We start from the raw sequence: 15,074 nt of genomic DNA, 5'->3' as shown, positions 1-15,074 counted from the left end.
ATTTAACAATAGTGGTTAATTCATTCAGCGATAATGATTGGGTTTAATATTCGTGTCTATAATTAAGCAATCAATATTTGATTCATCGGTTATTAACTGTTGATGTTCGGTTCGCTGTTTTCACAAAAACTTTTCTTCGCAATTTTAAGTTCGTAGAAGGGTATATTCCGAGTTTACTGAGTTTATTTTTGTTTATCTGCGTCCATCGAATAGTGTTGAAGGTTCATTGTTTGACGGCTTACAAATTTCAGCTCGCCGTGATTCTGGGATGTGTGCCAAATTTTTTGGCTCTTGCATATACACTCATTTGTATGTATAATTTAGTCGTTTAGCAAATTAGGCAAATTTAAAAACTTGCAAAGTGAGTTAGTAAGAAATGTTTGTTTCAGATCAACTTGAAATACTGTTTGATTATGACTAAAAAGATGTTACTTGAATTCATTTACTAAAAGATTTTGAAGCACATTTAGTAATGCATACAGAAAACAATTACTCCATTACCTTTTTAACGAGTTCTAAATCAAACAAATAAAATAGATGTTAAAAATGTTGATAATATGACAAAATGTATCTTATATAGGTGGGGCATCGTATACGCGCACGCGAGAAATCGCGACTTCTAATTAAATAAAATTGTCGAAATTTTTCACACTTATCTGGGTATTGGTAAGGTACATTTCATAATTTTTTGATAATTTTTCACTTACAAACAAAGCCAAAAAAAAAGTAAATTTCAACCAAAAAATCAAATTGTGATTTTTATACTGACCTACCCAGATTCACTTCCTATAATTATTTACGAAATCAGCGGAAAAAACACCAATTAAATTTTGAATTAAACGCAATTTTACATTTTAACTTTGAAAATCATTTCTATTTATGACCTGCTATATTCCGTCCAGCTATAGATTGGGAGATTTTAAATTGTAGATTTGTAACCCAACACTACAAAATGCATTAGAATACATTAATTCGAGCATAATTTCAGGGCAAAAAAATGTTGCTACTTGAAAGTAAATAAATAAATAATTTACGTAGTAGTACTTTCTCTGCGTAGAATTTAGTTATTTTTATGTCAACCAATCTCTCGCTGGACAAACTACAGTTGTGCTGTCGTAGATTTAGGTGACAATGCACACTGTCAATTTTATGGCAAACGGTCAGCTACTAGGGAATGATCCTTTTGTTGGCAAATTATACCATTTTGCTACAAATCACGCGTCTGGTTTGCGTTTAAATAAAAAAACTTGTGTTTTTCTTGTGACATCAGAAAAGCAGGGAAATGGCAGTATCGGGTCAAAAGTTGGGTTATTTTCAATAAAGGCCAGTATTGTACTTTGTATAAAATTTTGTTGTTTAATTACAAGAAATATTGATTTCTAATGTGCCTTAACTATACAAACTAAAAGCTGTAGCTGTTAATAATTTTTGCCGTAAATGTTTCTATTAAACTAGGTATAGTGATTCAGTTCATTTAAACTGGACGCACCTATTTTCTTTCGTTATAGGATCCCTTGCAAAAGTTACGCGCCACTGTGCATAACGAATAAGACATTTTGTTTTTTTTTTTAAGAAAGAAGTAAGAAATCCAATTATAGTTTATGTAATTGGTATTATAATATATTTTGTCAGTATCTGTATGCCAGTGAAAATTAAACCGTTTGATAAAATTTTCTCATACATGTATGCTTAAATAAATCCAAGGAAATTACAGACAATTCAACTGCTGATGTACTTTGTAAAGATGGAGCATATATCAATCGATTTTAAGGCCACTTCCCAAACCTACTTGCGTAATTCTAGACTTACTAATGTCACTTTATTTCTCACTCTACCAAAACTCAGTGGCGGCACGTGTCATTTTTTGATGGGGGGCACAATAAGAATATCCTTACTTGGGTGGTGTCGACAAATCAGGACCCCATAATGATTGTAATATCGCGGCCAAAATACTTTGGTCGTCACTTTTTGACACTTCAAATGTAAATCAAGTATTAATGTCAATATACATGACAATTTCAAATTATTCTTGTTAAAAATATGGCACCTTCAGTTTTTGATAAATATAGAATCGTCTTACTTGCTTCTGAAGGTTGTCTAAACCGCGACCACGTTGATCTTTTGAACCCTGCCTCCGCAGCTGGGATTTACCCCATCCGTATGACACTGATAGATTAAAATAATTTTGACAGTAGTAAAAAATAAGGTTAAACATCCTAAAGTTTGCTTTACAATTGAATGTCATTTATGTCACATTGACGACCAAAGTATTTTGGCCGCGATAGTACTCTGAGAATAGTTAAATGATTTTTTTACAGTTTTTGGACTGGATTTTTGGATTTTTAGTAAATAGTAAATACTGTAAATCATTTACACCTGGCACGATCCAAGGTTACTGCTAAGGAGACAGATCAAACAAAACAATTGTTTATTTTCCCACATCAACGAAAAGTTCCCATAAGCGTTGTTTTTAATAAAATATTTATTAAATTCTCGTGTTTTACCCGTGACGCTTTTCTTGGATCTTCCTATACTTGGGCCAACCAACAGATATAGTAATAAAAAAAGGGGGATGTGGCCTAGTTGCGTAGAACGATATACGCCGAAGCCTGTTTCACAATGAAGCAGGTTCTTTGCCATTTGTCATTCTTTTAGAAGTCTTGAAAAAAAACTATTTTGTAATACAAATCGAAAAATGCCAAGGAAAACAAACAAACATAAACACGTGGTCAAAGTCCCGAAGCGAGGTTAAAACGAATGAGATGCCGGATGCCGTCAAGTAATTTTTGTGGATGTACATCAAGCTTTCGAAAATCTGCGCACGTTTTGAATAAGCCAATTGGAAGCTGCTATTTAAAATACGCGGGCACTAGGGGGCGGTTTTATTACTATATCTGTTAGTTGGCCCAAGTATAGTCTCTAATATGCAGCTACATATTTTGTTTATTTATTTTTAATTGTCGGTATTCATATTCCAACAAATTTCCTGGCTCAAATATTTATTGGAATCTGAAACAAAGCTGAGCCTCGATCTCCAGCATTTCGCTTAAAATCAAGAAGCCGTTGCCATAGTAACGCAGCAAAACATTTCGTTTACAGCGGTGTGTTGTGCCTTCCACTTGTCACGTGCAAAATACGTACGTCATCGAAAACGTCTAGGAGAAAATTGTCGATGAACTAGCTACACGCAAGCATGTTGTCGGATAGCGCAACAAAATTGTTTTATGCTTTTTATCAGAAGCCAGAAATAAATTTATTTTTCACTATAGGACTAACTTGCTGCTGGTGCACTTTGGCAGACACTTACTCCTGGATTCCCCCGGCACCAGCCGTCCCTGTCAAAACTCATTCATCAGAACTAGGTTTCATTATTGATTTGTTTTCAAAATGGGCTGTTTTTAAGAAAGGGTTGGCAACAGAATGACGAAATTTACTCCAAGTTGTAGCAGTTTCAATAAAGGTCAAATCAGGACAAAGGATAGGTACTAGTCTTTTACGAAGTTCCCTAAATTGCAATTGTACTGTAAACTTTATTTCTCACAATAAGATACGCAATTATTCAGTAGAAAATATTATTTGTTTAACTGAATTGAAGTTCACATAATAAATTTAACCACCAATTTTTTTATAATTTTTTTCTCAAATTCTTCAAAACAGAGTTAAATTAAATATTATTTGAACTCTAAAATTCATACCCGCTCATGTGTTTACACATCCATTGAACGAAACAGGAAAAAAATACATACTCGATTAATATTAAAATATCCCAATGAAAAACAATAAAAACTGCTAGTATTAGAACAGCGGTCGTTCTTTCTTCAAAAAACTGTCGCACAAAAACATTTTCACTCTCTCTTTCGTTTCAATTGATGATTATCCTATGAGCAAAATGTTAAATTTGGGGTTAGGAAAATGTAACAAAAATATTCGATTAAAAAAAAATCAATATGTAAAATATAATTTGTAACATAAAACATACGATTGTTTTTTTCTTGTTATTTATGATCATATTATAGATTAGCTTTATGAGGACGACAATCAAAATCCTACCAATTCAAATATAAATCTACACTGAAAATTGCCTAAAAATTTGCATAAAACACGAAACTGTGTATCAATTAGCAACTAGACTTTTCAATGCTTAACGTTTAGAACGTAATTATCAAGAGTGACGACAGATATTTAAATTTGAATTAGTTGAGGCAGAAAAGCGAAATATATTATTCTTTTACAAGCGACAAATTCGGTATAATCAACAAAACGATGATATCGGTCGGGCCTTCTGCCTTTATTTTTACTAGTTGCACGTTTTCAAGTTATACAATAATTATCGTCGTGCAAAATAAAACCAAGAAATCGTACGCTTGAAAAAAAAGCAGTCTACATGTAACCTCAACTAGGTTCAAGGTCATCAAAAGTGCCAGAAGCTATTTTAATTACGTGACCTTGCATCTAGACCCGAAGATGTTCTCCTGTTCTCTCGCTACACATACCTACTCGCTACTGCCATCCAATTCGCTTCTATTTCAACACTTCGAGTGGGTGTTTTTTATTATTGAATTTTTTTTGAATCAGTTATTGCGTATGAAACGAGTGTCGAGTCGTCGACAGGTTCCTTGTCGCATATACACATACATCATTCAAGGTTTACTACACCAAGTCGGGTTACCCTCTGATCTACCTGCGGACCTTGAGACAAACTAAATTTATTACACGATTCTTCTTTATCACATAGGTGTAGGTATACTGTGAAGAATCCCAACTTCCCGCCATTTTCACTGTTGCGTGCTTCTGTGTATCTTATTATTCAGCTCGGGCAGTCTTCGAAGTTAATGTTACCCAAAATTTATGCAGACAAAAGAATGACGCGAAATTCTGTTTCCAAAAGTGGCTCCTGTGAAAAACAATACAGATTTTAAACTAAAAAAACTTTTCACTGTAGCAGAAGTTGGGTGAAAATAAAAGAAAATGTCGCAACATTTGAAGACGTATGATGTAATTAGTAGAGTTATAGCATAGGTTTTATTCAGTCTATTACAAAAAAAAAAACTAAAGTGCTTATCAATTCTTTTGATATTGCCCAATCTTAGGGCGCCATCAGTGATATACCTAGGTAGATGTGCCTTTGGTGATACATAAAAAAATAAATAAATCAGATCAGTTCTGGTTTTCAAATAAAAATGCACTTTAAGAAAAGTGGTCATTCAGGCATCATATCTAGCCTGTACTGCATAATCAATCGTTACAAGTGCCATGTTGACATTGACAGCCATTGACAATTTGTTAGAAAACAAAAATGTGAGGTTAGGTGTAAGAGGGTTTTAATTTTACAGAATTTCGATTGGGATTAAAGATGTCTAATAAAATTAAGACTAAAAGAGAGAAGAATAAAATAGGTAAATTGATCGAAAAATCTGATTCAGAAAATGATGACAACGAACATGAGTTATCGTTCTACATTAATGATCGAGTCAAGTTGATGAAGGAGGTTTTAAAAATAATAAAGCCGAAAAAAATTAAAAGCATGGCGCCAGATTGTATTAAAGTAAGTACAACTAGTAGTATTGGAAGCATTAATTAACATAAGTAGGATTTGGATATAGGAGAAATTAATTCAATGCTTCTGGAGGAGCTGTTGGGAATATCTAATAAAAGATTGAAGTATATATTTAATGGGCAAAATTTAGGGGAGGATAGCAGTTCAACAGATCCAGAAGAAGAAAAACAACCAATAGATATAATATCTTTAGATGATGTCAGTGATGATGATTTTGTTATTGATGTAGATTCGGGTATGTTATTACATCATATTTTTTAGTTGATAATCTTTTTATGTAACATTGTGAATAGATCAGCAAAAAAAGAAAAGACATGTGAAAGTAAAACAAGAATCTACAGTAAAGAAATTGAAAAGAGAGAAACATCAGAAAAAAAGTAATGATGAGAAAGAAGGACCCTTGCAAGAAGAAAACTTGATGAGTGTCTTGGAGCTTCTAGAGCTACAAGCTAGGGCCAGAGCCATTAGGTCACAATTGATGCTAGAAGCCAATAAAAAGACTCCACAACAGACAGAAATTAAAGCTGATGAGGATTCTGATGATGATGCTGTAATCATTGAAACTCCTAAACATGAAGAAATTGTTATAAATTCCAGTGACTCTGAGAATGAACAGCAGAAACAAAAAGGCACCAACAGTATTGAAAATTTTGAACTAAGTAATATAACAGATGTGCAATCTCAGAAGAAGAAAATCAAGTTAATAAGAGACCGAATTGATAAGGAAGTTGCTAATAATGCAGCACAAAATACTGAAAATAGTAATGTAGAAGTAAAGGAAAAGGAGACTGTTGTAAACACTACAAATGATGAAGTTGAAATAAATAACGACTCTATAGTTGAAAACAAAGAGAAAGAAACTGATGGAAATGAAGCAAACAATAAAAAATCTAGTCAACCAGAAGCAGAATCCAACAATGATGAGGATGAAATAATTCTTATTGTAGACCAGGAAGAGATGGATGGAATAATGGGAGATTGAGTAAAAAAAAATCAATTTATTTTTTTAATTTCGATAAAATATAAAATAAAGTCATTCTAAATTATTGAACACAATAATCTAGTTAGGCACTGGCTTCAAACCTTATAACTTTACAACCTAGACAGTTTACTCTGGATGCCCCTCAAGATGTTTATTAATTGTTCAGTATTTGCCTTGCTGTAGAGAATCGATAAAAGACTGGCTACAGTGTCTTGACATTGCGAGATAATCTTGCGCCTAAAAATAATTAAATAATTTCATGACATCGTAACGTATCGCTATGTAATCATTTTTATTCGCATTAAAAAAAAAATTAATTTTGCTGTGGTGCAACAGAGAATTAAGTTTGTCTGCATTATTAGAATCATTACTGACAAAGAGTAAAAACTGCCAAGAAAAATCAACACCAGCCGCCGCGCATGTCTACTCAGCTTTTCAAGTCTCAGGAAAAAATGTAAACAAGACAAAAACCAGATTACGACTACTTTTGTGACAATTCACGTCTCTATGTTTACGTAATTGTCATAGGAGATATGGTTTTTGTCTTGTATTAATTTTTCACCAGTTTTTTGGGTAATGCGCGGCCAATGTCAATGCTTTGTTGGTATTTATTTTTTGTTGCTGGTTCCTTACGATGCAGTTTTTAAAACTTACTTTTGAACGCTGTTGTAAGTCTCATGACTGTTCAAAAAAGTATCGATTAATGCAGCCACAGCTTCAAATAAATGAAACTCGTTTTCCTCTTTTTGCCAAATTTGAATTTCTGACGCTGATGAAATTAGTCTAAAATTATTTTCATTAACAAATTTCTCCCGTCGATATTACTGTCGTTAGGTACCTGTTGTATATTTCTAAAAGAGCATCAATCGGCAATTCCATTGCAACAAAAGATTTTGGCACTAATGACCTGTCTGACTTCAAATATGTAGATAATTGCTCCAGTTCAGAAATGAGGAATGCTGTAATGAGATTAAAAAGTAACAATATACTAATTACAAAAAAAAAAAAATTACCTAACGGAAAACATTGGGTCGATACTCCACAATGACGAGCTATGTGTTTTACTTTGGCCAAAATTTGAGCCATCCTATTGTTTGGGTTACCAGTACTTTTTCTGATTTCTCGTCGAAGAATGTTACGCCATATTTTTTCGATCAAGTTTTCGTCTGTGTAGCCTGCACAATCGATTATAGCCAATTGACATTCCCAAAGTTCAAGCGGATCGGCAAAGTTTTCGTATAACTGCAATAAACCACGTTTACTCTCGGATTTGCTACACTTCGCGATCGCTTGTACTAGTGCACGTAACAAATTAATTAACGAAAAACGGTCGCAAAAATTCAAAACAACGGAACTATAACTACATTGTTTACGATATTATCTTCCCAGCAGGCCACAAATCAACGTTTGTCGCCTACAGAAGCCATTTTCACCGTGAAAAATAAAAGAAAAATATGCAATACGTAATCAGAATTTTTAAAAGAACCGACTTTTTTTGACCGTTCAATTTGAAGAAATCAACAGTTTATTTACACACCTGAGAGATCTGATACAACCCCGAGTTTAAAGCGGTTATAGCTTCATCGGCTGCTGGGTGAGAACCCTTCAAAGCGGTTACAGCTTCTAAAATTTGTTCTTGAACTTTGGCAACTTCCATTTTGTCCTCGAGATCTCTCAAGAAGACGCCTAAGTAGGGAGCATAACCGACTTTGTCGCTTCTCATGCACATAATAGCACGCGTCAAATATTCCAAACGTTCTTTCAAATTCAGCGAAGTTCTTAAAAACAAATAAATCAATCAACCAATCTCAAAACTATACTTTTAACTTTGTACCCCGTTTTTGAGGCAAGACTATCAAGAATTTTGGCTGCAGCTGCGTGATTGTTGTTATTTTCGTAATATTTCCACAACAAATCGATCACAGCTATGTTGTCTGGACTCTGTTGGGACGTGTGAAGCAGGTAGGTTTCCAGTGAAGAATTATTGACTTTGATTAGTTCACTACTCATCTGTTTCTTCATCATCCAATCATAAAGGGCCACGTGCAGGATTTCGTCGGGATAGTCCAAGATTTCGTTAACCAACTGAGTTATCAGTACTCGATTATCGCCTTCAGTAGGAACTGGAGACAACATAGTTACATTTAAATTGGTCGAATTTTCGCTGCACAAAGAATCCATCATGTTGAACACTTCTTTGTAGACATCCATTCTAAAATAACGCGATCACAAAGTGTCGCTTTAATTTTTGAATTTCGTTACCGTTTGTGATAAAAGTTGCGACCTTCTTGATCTGCAATAGACGAATCGTTCTTGTAAAAGTGACCTGCTACATTATCAGGATCAACTTTTTTGGCACACGTTATGCACAAATCGATAACAGCATGATAAGCTTTCAAAGAAACAAATTGTTTACAAATCCCCGACAGATTAATATTGGGCGCGATCGACTTGCACAGTTCAAGAGCCGACATCACCATGTCTTCCTTCTCGTCGATATTTTGGATACTTCTCGAAGATTTCAACATCTCGTTCGCTTTGGAAAATGCTGCATCTTCTACTTTGTACAGGTGCGGACACACTTCTCTCAATTTAACACTAATTGAGTCAACGGAAGCGTTATCGCCCAAATAGCTGTCCACCAGGGCGCTGATCAATAACGAACAAATATCTTGACCATATAAGAACAAATCTTTGAATGTGGTGTCTTGGAGCATGATTTGGTGATTAGGTGGTAGAGTTCCGATTAAAACGTGGAACTGATGTTCGCAAAGAATTCTCCAAAGACCCATAATTTGACAACAGTGAGAAACGAATAATTTTAAAGAATTAAGAGACAATCGTTCTTCAATTTGCGCATCTTGTAACGTGTGGTTCATCCTATTTGTCGCGTTCAGCTTTGAAACATTCAGTGTTGCTTCCAATTGTTGACTTGAGTTGTCGCAGACGGCCAGTTGAGTGTTTGACAACAGGAAATTGTGCAAGGTGGTCAAATAATTGAGGATCCATCTACAGTTGTCGCTAGTGACGGTACTGGTATTCTACAAGTGAGGAACAGGAATACAGTGATACCTTCAAGTTGGGACTTTACTAACCACGATATTTTTGCCATCCACACATACTTTTTCGATACATCGTTTATTCCAGATCAGTCTTAAAATTCTACCCAGATATAAGTATAGACCGTTATGCTTTGAAGAAAATATGAAAGGACTGTTCATATCAAAGCTAGGATGATAAGTCAGATTTGAAGGTTGAGGAGGGCTTTGTTGTTGAAAGTGATGTGTGGCGGCCGGAGTAGAAATAATATTTGGTGAAAACGGCGAAGTTCCTGAAACTGAATATTCAAATCACGACCTGCTGTATTTATAACCGGCCTGTTCAAAAGTGTGGTTTGAGTGATCCCCGCAGAGCGCTAGTGTACGGGCGTTTTTTGGGGATATTATTCACCTTAAGTTTTTATCACCGAGAATTTTTCTTATTCAAATGACATTTTGTAACTTTTGTAACTCTTTGTTTTTTGCTGATTTGAAATTAAATTCGTGAATGTTTTCCTTATTGTTCGTTGCTTTTGTGTTTAGTGTTTTTTGTCGTATTACGCATTGATTATTATCGGTGGAAATTGGTTTTTTCTCAGAAACATTTTCATAATGCATTTTTAATGAAATGAACAGGCCGGTTATAAAACAGCAGGTCGTGATTCAAATTATTTCTAAAATACGTATAATTTCATTGCGTTTGTAACACAAGAAAATATCAGTAAAGATAAATATGGTATAAAGAATAATTACGCATGTTTGCTTGACTCATAGAAGTGATGGCGCCGAGTCTAGGTTCTCCTCCATATAAAAAGAACGCTCTGGTGGCATACTCGGCAAGTTCCAAGTTTTCGTCGACGTCTAACGATGCGATAATCAAACTTGTAGCACAAGCTTGATCCTCTTTCTGCACCATGAAGAAAGCCTTAACATTGTCGCTATTCAGGCCTTGAGTTTCACTCAACAACTGCCTTAAAATATCCACAGGACGCAACTTTGAAAAAATATATACGCCTTGAGATGTTAAGACGACATATTTTTTTGGAAGCTCATAGTGCTGTCGCACCACCAGTGGCGCCCCCTCCTGACTTAAATTAGCTAGAGGATTTTCTTGCGGCACCTGTACAAGTTTTTCCTTATAACACTACACACATATGTATATATTTTTGAGAAACAGTACCTCAGCCAGAGCTAGCGCTGGTCCATCCAAACTGACTGTAGTATACGCCTCCATCAGATTTTGACTGAATGGGAATAAATCCGAGCTGATGCACCAGAGTACGTCTTTTTCGTTGACAGTTGAAAGCAGGACCAGATTTCTATCACTGTGATGAGCTATGTGCACTGCTCTTGGTCGAATGGTGATGTTAGCTGAATAACCTGGGGGTAAACGAACGTGCAATAAGAATAGCGTGTAGGGTCGTTGATTTGGCGGTATGTTGACGAGAGTGTGCGTGGTCAGGTAGAAACGAACCCCAGTTTGGGTCACGGCCACCAAATAAATGTGGTGCGACTCTGATGCTTCAACTGCTGAAATGCTGACGATTGGCCGAAAATTTTGGCTGTCCAGAGTTCTAAAAATTGGGTTTTTGTAAAAAAGAAAAATTTAAAGTTTTGTATCAACTGACTTTACAATATTTACGGCTTGATTAACAAGAGTTGATTGAGCAATCTTGGTTACTTTACTAAATGAGTCACCTTTGATCCCCAAATCATATACCTCAATAGATCCTTTCTCAGTTAATACATACAGAATATGTCTGCTATTATCAACTGCAATTTGTAATATTCCATCTTCCTCGCTTAAAGCCGCATTTAAAAATGATGGAACAAGAAATGAAAGCGCGCTGGTTGAATGATTGATCTTTTTACATCTTTTTCCAAACCAACCACTTTCAGCCTAAGAAAGGCAAGTATGTTTAGATGTTTTGCAGTAAAATTTGTAAAACACATGCTTACTTGATAAACTATTTCAAAAAGACACCCCTCTTTACTACCTAAAAACAATCGACCTTCAAATGTACAAGCAATTGCAGAAAATGTTGATCCATCTGTTGGAATAGTAAAAACAGGATCTGGAATTAGCTGAATTTCACCCAGTGGTCCATTCTGATTTGCTGTAAATGTTACACCTAACACAATAACATCAATGGCAGTGGTTAACACTAATAAATGTTTAATAAATGCATGAAAAACTCCAGGTTTTGGTTTAACTAGACCCACACTGAGAATAGTTTCATTTAAACCATCAAAATATGCTAAATCTGAATTGTCTTCGTAAGACCAAACATAAATGTCACTATCAACAGTTAACCATGCTCTTTTGATTTCAGGAAATAAGCCCATCATACAATGACACTGGATATCTATTTATATATTAAGAAAAATATCAAGTTATTTGTTAATGTTAATTTTGTATGATTATAGAAAATGGATACGGCTAAAATGTTCCAATATTTCTGGAGGCAGTGGAACTTTGCTGGCAGTTTTGATTTGTAACATGTTATTTAAAGCAAGAGGTGCCCCACTTAATACTGGATAATCATGGTCAGTTAAACCACTAGCAGTTGAGCATTGTGGTGGATGGATGTTCATTAAATCAAGTAATGTTGGAGCTGAACAATCTATTGCTAAAGATTTGTCGACATTACGGGCCGCCACTTCCATTTTTTGTATAGGAAGTTGCGTATTGTCCATTTTGCCGCTTATTCTAACCTAAAACTGCATAGTTACAAATTATACAGTTAACGTCAACAATCGCTTACCTAATACCTATATTACCTAATAACTTTTTATTAAAACTTTTTTGTGTACTGTTGTAGCTCTTATAGTAAAAAATCTTCTTTTTCACAGAATTGTAACTAAATTATCTTGCAGCTAGCTTTGTTTGACAGTTAGCCGGCAGTAATTTTAAAATGTGAAAGAAGAGACAGGGATACCAACGTAACAATTTTTTATTTTTTCTTGAAAAATAAAGCAAGTTTTCAATAAATACCGGGACACTTTTTTTAGCTTCGAACATAGTCATACTCCATACTTAGTTCCTATGTTGTATGTTCAATTTAAAAAAGTACAGATCAGGGATTACGAGTATCTGCTATGCAAACCAATTATACCACAAACTTGTCGAAAATGGTCGAAATGTCGATTATACAGAATGTTATGGAAGTCCATGTAATACATTTCATTTAATCACAAAAAGAATTTTTTTAAATAAACATTTTTCAGATATTGATCTTTTTTAATATATTTTTTTTACATTTTTCTAATCCCTAATTTGACACATCGCTCATGGAATAATCATCAATTGAAACCAAAGAATGAGTGAAAATGTTTTTATGCGGTAAAAACTTTACAGTTTTTTGAAGAAAGAACGATCGCTATTCTAATACTAACAGTTTTTATTGTTTTTCATTCGAATATATTTTAATCGAGTAATTCTTTTTTGTGCTTCGTTATCAATCAGGTAATGTGTGCCTAAACACATGAGCGGGTGTGAATTTTAGGGTTCAAATTATTGTTTGATTAAAACAAATCAGGAAATAATATTCACAAATGCCAGGCTCCATGATTTTTTTCCATTTATTTCAGTTGTTTTAACAATAAATAGTTTAACTAACTAACAGAATGTAATTATTGTTGCTGGTCAGTTGCATCAGGAATATTGCATACATCATCGCACTTACCATAATCTGAAAATAAATTCCTTTGTATTGGAGAAGAGAAAATCACGTAAGATCTCATACTGAAAACATAATGGACCAATCTATGGAGAGCATTTGAAACACGTTGAAAAAGGGTTCAGTAAAATACAGTTGTTGAGAAAACCTAATATGTAATCTGAAATTATTTTGTTTTTCATGTAAAGGTTTGTTAGACAAATTTTAGTTTACTCTTACCAAATTTTCGTGAATTCTTGAAATACTCTTAGTAGAATGGATGATATTGGCTGTACGTTTAGCCTAAAATTTTTAGAAAATGTGATTTTCTAAGTTTAAAAATAATTAGCCTTATTAACCTCAACAGTTACGAGCCTAAATCCCAATATAAGTGCAAATGCTTCATAGAAGATGAAAAAAATCCAGAAGGACGTTAAGTAAAATTGAGAAGAAGTAGGAAAACGGTCATTAAAAGTTTGGTCGTCAGCAGTCAAATAAAATAAGAAAACAACGACGAGACAAAAGGAGCCAGAAAATTTTACAGCAATATGTGGCGCAAAAGTATGATTTATCTGCCTTCCAACAGTGCACAGTGAATAATGTAGATTGCTGAGTTCTTCAATTTTTTTGGATATATCAGTGTCGTGATTGTCAAAATGTTTGCCTTTTGGATATGGGGTTAACCCGATAAGTGATTTCAAAAATGAATTCAACAATTTAAATCTTTTATAAAGTTCCAGCAACAAAACGATTATTAGCAATTTGACCACAATCGAAATGATTATACCCAAATTGTAAAATATCAAGCAGAAAAAATGATTGATTTCTTCGTGGATGTAATGTTTTACATAGAAAAAAATAGTTGTAACTAAGAAAATTAGATTCAAGGTGTAAATAAGTATTTCCATTGGGTTAATATCATTATTAATACCACCATATTTGTTCATCGTATAATCAAATTGATTCATCTTTACAACAATCATTTTATATTGATTCTCGTAAATAAAAGGTACAATATAACTCACCAGACAGATTGATGTGCAATATAAACAGTTCAAAATATTAGAAATAGCCGTTGACAAGTATTTATAGTTAACATTGCAACTAGAACTCGAAAAATTTAGCAGACATATAGTTGCAGCAAACGTCAGATACGTTATTTTTTTAAACATTAACGTGCATCTGTTGTACTTATTGTACAGAGCTGCATTAAAAGAAAACGGAACGAGTCCTAATACGCTTGCAATAAGCAAAGTAATTTCAAGGGGATTTAATAGAACCAGTTTCATGTTTCGGTATATTTGATAGACCTGTCGAACCAATATGTGAATGCCACGACGAATGGAAGAAATGTGATAAATTATGCACGGTTAAAGTGTTACTATTCTATAGTGTCCTTCTCTGCTTATTATAGCCATTGCCGCTGTTTTAATCGATTTGTAGTTGTTACTTTTTAATTTTTATTTATTGTGGTTTTTATTTATTTAAGTGTAATAAATATTAGTCGAATAATAATAATTATTATAATGTACACGAAAGTGTCGTTTGTACTGACTGTGATTGTACTGATGTGCTATGAAAGTTGTAAAATGGAATTATTGAATTGTAGTAACATTATTACGTAGTTTGATGTAGTACAGAAAACCTGGAACAATAAACCTGGAATATTAAAAATACTTTGTAGGACACAAAATTACCGTAAATATGATCTTCCAGTCTAATGGAAACATTCCAAGAATTGTGAAATTAATTTTCTTAATTAAAAGTTGCATTGAAAATGTTTCAAACTGAAAATAAAAAGTAACTTATTATGCGTTCACATTTCGTATTTGTTGTTA

The 15,074-nt window shown here is 33.9% G+C and overlaps 2 protein-coding genes and 1 long non-coding RNA gene across 7 annotated transcripts; 1 reads left to right on the top strand and 2 right to left on the bottom strand.

The window, feature by feature from the left end:
* Nucleotides 1-5,110: 5,110 nt before the first annotated feature.
* Nucleotides 5,111-6,612, top strand: LOC138134667 (caspase activity and apoptosis inhibitor 1-like). The gene is made up of 3 exons (XM_069053061.1): nucleotides 5,111-5,545; nucleotides 5,591-5,792; nucleotides 5,851-6,612. The coding sequence occupies exons 1-3, from the start codon at nucleotides 5,354-5,356 to the stop codon at nucleotides 6,537-6,539; spliced, it is 1,083 nt and encodes a 360-aa protein (XP_068909162.1). The 5' UTR covers nucleotides 5,111-5,353; the 3' UTR covers nucleotides 6,540-6,612.
* On the bottom strand, nucleotides 6,541-12,500 carry Nup154 (nuclear pore complex protein Nup154). 5 transcript variants are annotated; one of them, XM_069053055.1, is made up of 14 exons: nucleotides 12,343-12,500; nucleotides 12,016-12,292; nucleotides 11,537-11,943; nucleotides 11,206-11,477; nucleotides 10,758-11,151; nucleotides 10,331-10,697; nucleotides 9,635-9,876; nucleotides 8,802-9,580; nucleotides 8,374-8,751; nucleotides 8,077-8,317; nucleotides 7,553-7,781; nucleotides 7,378-7,498; nucleotides 7,194-7,322; nucleotides 6,541-6,776 (listed from the first exon to the last, which is right to left on the bottom strand). In XM_069053055.1, the coding sequence occupies exons 2-14, from the start codon at nucleotides 12,272-12,274 to the stop codon at nucleotides 6,650-6,652; spliced, it is 3,945 nt and encodes a 1,314-aa protein (XP_068909156.1). In that variant the 5' UTR covers nucleotides 12,275-12,292; nucleotides 12,343-12,500; the 3' UTR covers nucleotides 6,541-6,649. The 5 variants fall into 5 exon arrangements, with proteins under 5 accessions (XP_068909156.1, XP_068909158.1, XP_068909159.1 ...); XM_069053057.1 differs by having other exon boundaries at nucleotides 12,016-12,298; nucleotides 12,350-12,496; XM_069053058.1 differs by having other exon boundaries at nucleotides 12,350-12,496.
* A 638-nt stretch (nucleotides 12,501-13,138) lies between these two features.
* LOC138135612 (uncharacterized) lies at nucleotides 13,139-15,024 on the bottom strand. The gene is made up of 4 exons (XR_011161030.1): nucleotides 14,934-15,024; nucleotides 13,596-14,881; nucleotides 13,324-13,539; nucleotides 13,139-13,269 (listed from the first exon to the last, which is right to left on the bottom strand). It is a non-coding gene; the product is annotated as an uncharacterized lncRNA (long non-coding RNA).
* Nucleotides 15,025-15,074: the final 50 nt, after the last annotated feature.

This window comes from Tenebrio molitor, chromosome 7 (genome assembly GCF_963966145.1).
Source record: "Tenebrio molitor chromosome 7, icTenMoli1.1, whole genome shotgun sequence".
In the NCBI taxonomy this organism is placed as follows: domain Eukaryota; kingdom Metazoa; phylum Arthropoda; class Insecta; order Coleoptera; family Tenebrionidae; genus Tenebrio; species Tenebrio molitor.
Note: the sequence above shows the minus strand (reverse complement) of the source record. Positions and strands in the feature narration are given on the sequence as shown.

What these genes read in the sequence shown, in the direction of transcription:
- LOC138134667 (XM_069053061.1), top strand. Translation starts at nt 5,354, where the DNA reads ATGTCTAATAAAATTAAGACTAAAAGAGAGAAGAATAAAATAGGTAAA. An exon ending in TGGCGCCAGATTGTATTAAA is followed by an intron (nt 5,546 to 5,590) that starts GTAAGTACAACT and finishes TAACATAAGTAG; the next exon opens with GATTTGGATATAGGAGAAAT. An exon ending in TGTTATTGATGTAGATTCGG is followed by an intron (nt 5,793 to 5,850) that starts GTATGTTATTAC and finishes CATTGTGAATAG; the next exon opens with ATCAGCAAAAAAAGAAAAGA.
- Nup154 (XM_069053055.1), bottom strand. Translation starts at nt 12,274, where the DNA reads ATGGACAATACGCAACTTCCTATACAAAAAATGGAAGTGGCGGCCCGT. An exon ending in CTTTTAGAAATATACAACAG is followed by an intron (nt 7,323 to 7,377) that starts GTACCTAACGAC and finishes AAATAATTTTAG; the next exon opens with ACTAATTTCATCAGCGTCAG. An exon ending in ACTTACAACAGCGTTCAAAA is followed by an intron (nt 6,777 to 7,193) that starts GTAAGTTTTAAA and finishes AATTATTTTTAG; the next exon opens with GCGCAAGATTATCTCGCAAT.